Below are 2679 nucleotides of genomic sequence, written 5' to 3'. Positions count from 1 at the left end.
GATACATTATTATATCAACGTGAAATCTAAGAAATACAGTGAATGAAGATATAATAGAGCTGTTCGCCTTGCACTCATCTCAGAAAATGACAAGAATGAATGATATGAAAGAGGCAACCGGACAATATAAAAGGGAAGAAAAGCAGCCATGCGAGCGGAAAATTAACATGTAATCTATCACTCTACACAAAAATACAGTCATGCCTTTAAAACCATCTATAGAATGATATAATAATGATCAAACGAATAAAGAATGTCTAAAGTGTAAATCGTAGTTTTATTCTCTCAATATTCACACTCGTCTATTTACAAACATAATACAATATACATTTTCTTGGCAATCTCCATTAATATTCGATGGTCTTAAAATGTATTTTGATGGCTCATTTGATATTTATGTGTATCATAACTTAATATAAATTGCAAATTTGATGTAATAAACATGATCTAAAATAGCACTTGGCTCAATCATCGTGGGAGTTTTCCCTGTCATGAAAATCTAATATCGGGTACCAACAAACTTGGCAACCTGGCATTCATTCAAAAGTTTTCCATATTGTTTTATAATCAAACAGCAGATATCTCACATGCATGAACATGTGGAATTTGAAGAGAATCTTTTAAAACAAGGCAAGTAAAATTGAAATTGAAATGAACCATCAAAATACATAGATATAAAGTAAAAGTAACCTACCGGAAAATACGACTTTCTCTTGTAGACAATTTCCATATTGTCTTGGGGGTTGAGATTTTGTTTTAATGTAACACGCCTAACTTTTGCATCCAGACCTAAACATCCCAATCATTCACACAGTGGCACATGTTGACAAGAAACACACAAGGAACATAGTACATAACAATTTTTGAAAAGTATTTCGAAAACCAGAAGAATCAACGTAAGAAGAAGAAACATTTTATATGAAAATAAAGCAGGAAAAATAGAGGGTAAACTGAGGTAGAACTATTGTATTCAATGGGATTTTCATGAAACTCGATCAAAAGGTATTTTGCTCCTCACATGGTAAACGAAATTTGATGTCTGATCAAACTCGATTTTACACCTCGGCAATGTTGGATACACCACTGTCAATATCATTCTAAATAGAGATTAACACTAGCGTAAAGTTTAAAATTCCCGTGACGAGATTTTTTTTTAAAGAGAGGCACATTGTTTTATACATTCCTTCTTTATCATCGTCTTGCCGTCGACCGTTTTCACAAACAATCAGACATGACTCTTTTCCCACCTTTTAGCGGTACAACTATCGATATCTCTTCATTGATATGAACTTCGGGTAATCTGGCTCTACCAGAAAATGATGTCATATCGAGTCCAGTCTCTTGAATCATCTTAAAAACCATCAGTGATTTAAATCTCCAAAATCAATTAAACCGATACATTGGATTTTTTAAATAGTTCAAATCAGTTAAAAATAGTGTCCATAGTTGTCATAAAGGATTGCTTCTCTACTTGTTGAATCGAACGACCAGTCCGAGTTCTAACAAAGGCCTGTTTTTCTTTTTATCTCGCGTACTACTACACAGTTTAACTTCCTGCAAAAGATCGAAAGCTCCCCTCAGGAACATGATGAGATTCTTGGTAAGGAAGACCGACGCCGACATACCGTAATCGAGCCAGAGGTGACATCGGATTGCGAAGTACGGGATGTCGACGAGGAGCATGAACAGGACGTTCTTCAGAAGGAAGACCTGTTCCCACGATTCCGAGTTCCGCTTGTGCGCGCTCCGTTTGGCAGCAATGAGACGCAGCGCGAAGAGCGGAAACACCGGAAGTACAATGCAGATGCACCCGAATGCTAAGATGGCGGCCCGTAGATGAAACGGAAGTGTTGCGTTTGACTCAACTTCGTGCAGCATATCGAGGAGGTCAGTGGTGTCCAATATGGCCAGGCCGACGACGGTGCCTAGCTTCTGTATCTGAAGACGATACTTCGCATTGTCGACGTCCTCGTGGTGACTGTAGGCGAGTAACATGAAGATGAGACCCGACATCGAGACGGCGATCGTCAACATGTCGGACGACGACAGCCACCAGAAGATCTGCGGGTGATCCTTGCTGTTATAGATCTTCACCAACTTGGCAATGAGTACCCCGGCGTATATCAGCCACGAGCAGTATGCAAAGGGAAGCTCCTGTGGTATATGCCTTTCCTTTTTGGGGATTTCCGGATAGGGTTGTTTTGCACGGATTCGAACCATCACAAAGGCAACAGCCCAGAAGATCAAGACCAGGCTGTCACAGATGATCCAGATATAACCTCGTCTGAAACCAGTCCCGCTTCCAAACTGGATCAGGTAATAATCAATGAGAGCATTTTGTGTTACGAGTACAATGAGGCACAAGACCTTCACAAAGACATCAACACATCCAGAGCGCACCTCTTCCCCCATGGTTTCAAATTATCGGTTGTCGAGGGCCTCGCAAAAATAAGGTAATCACAAATTGTATTTGCGTATAATATATGGAGAGGGTATATTCGGCAACTAGACCATGCGAGCTTAAACTGTACACAATCTTCTTTTTTTTCAATGAAAACAAAATTTCAAAACTGATACGATGTTCCGTTCCAGAAAAGTATCAAGGTCCTTCCAGAATAGTACTGAAGTCTTTGGCACGTTTGGACAGTTATTCGTTTTCTTCAACGACCGCACGAGAAC

General features: G+C 39.5%; 1 protein-coding gene across 1 annotated transcript; it reads right to left on the bottom strand.

Annotated features, from left to right (window-relative positions):
• Positions 1-339: 339 nt before the first annotated feature.
• LOC753558 (transmembrane protein 121B-like) lies at positions 340-2472 on the bottom strand. The gene has a single exon (XM_001182643.2). It carries the CDS (start codon positions 2410-2412, stop codon positions 1468-1470), a length of 945 nt encoding a protein of 314 aa, XP_001182643.1. The 5' UTR covers positions 2413-2472; the 3' UTR covers positions 340-1467.
• Positions 2473-2679: the final 207 nt, after the last annotated feature.

Source organism: Strongylocentrotus purpuratus, unplaced genomic scaffold, assembly GCF_000002235.5.
Source record: "Strongylocentrotus purpuratus isolate Spur 01 unplaced genomic scaffold, Spur_5.0 spur5_scaffold_4, whole genome shotgun sequence".
Lineage (NCBI taxonomy): Eukaryota > Metazoa > Echinodermata > Echinoidea > Camarodonta > Strongylocentrotidae > Strongylocentrotus > Strongylocentrotus purpuratus.
This window is presented reverse-complemented; position numbering and strand designations above follow the sequence as displayed.

Bases quoted from the DNA above. Each gene is read 5' to 3' on its own strand.
- LOC753558 (XM_001182643.2), bottom strand. From the start codon at position 2,412: ATGGGGGAAGAGGTGCGCTCTGGATGTGTTGATGTCTTTGTGAAGGTC.